The sequence below is a fragment of the Eimeria mitis genome, genomic scaffold (assembly GCF_000499745.2).
Source record: "Eimeria mitis Houghton genomic scaffold, Emh_scaff2153, whole genome shotgun sequence".
NCBI classification, from domain to species: domain Eukaryota; phylum Apicomplexa; class Conoidasida; order Eucoccidiorida; family Eimeriidae; genus Eimeria; species Eimeria mitis.
In genome coordinates, this window is record NW_013570478.1 from 2,336 (window position 1) to 2,636 (window position 301).

The 301-nt window shown below is 57.8% G+C and overlaps 1 protein-coding gene across 1 annotated transcript in view; it reads right to left on the minus strand.

The window, feature by feature from the left end:
* Positions 1–236: 236 nt before the first annotated feature.
* EMH_0049430 (SAG family member) overlaps positions 237–301 on the minus strand; it is a gene marked incomplete at both ends in the record, with an annotated part of 2,546 nt that continues 2,481 nt past the window's right edge. The window contains one exon of the mRNA XM_013496531.1: positions 237–299. Coding sequence (XP_013351985.1) covers positions 237–299 — 63 coding nt within the window. The remainder of the gene's footprint in view (positions 300–301) is intronic.

The window sequence follows — 301 nt, forward strand, 5'->3', positions numbered from 1 at the left end:
CTCGTTTTCTACAAGTGCTGCAGGATTGGTGAGGCAAACGAGGCTGGTAACCGTCTCTGCAGCATCGGCGAGGCGCCGAACAGAAGGTCCGCCGTGCTGGTGGCTTTGGCTTCCTTCTCCGTAGGAAGCAGGGTAGGCGAAGGGTGCACTTGCTGCATCGTTTCCCTGGCCTTCCACGCTCGCCGATGGCGCATCACCTGCTTCATGAGTTACAGAGAGACCCGAAGGACTCCCACTCACAGTTGTAGATTCTTCTGTAGTCGTTTCGCTGGTAGAGGCGGTTGTGGTGGTCGTGGAGGTG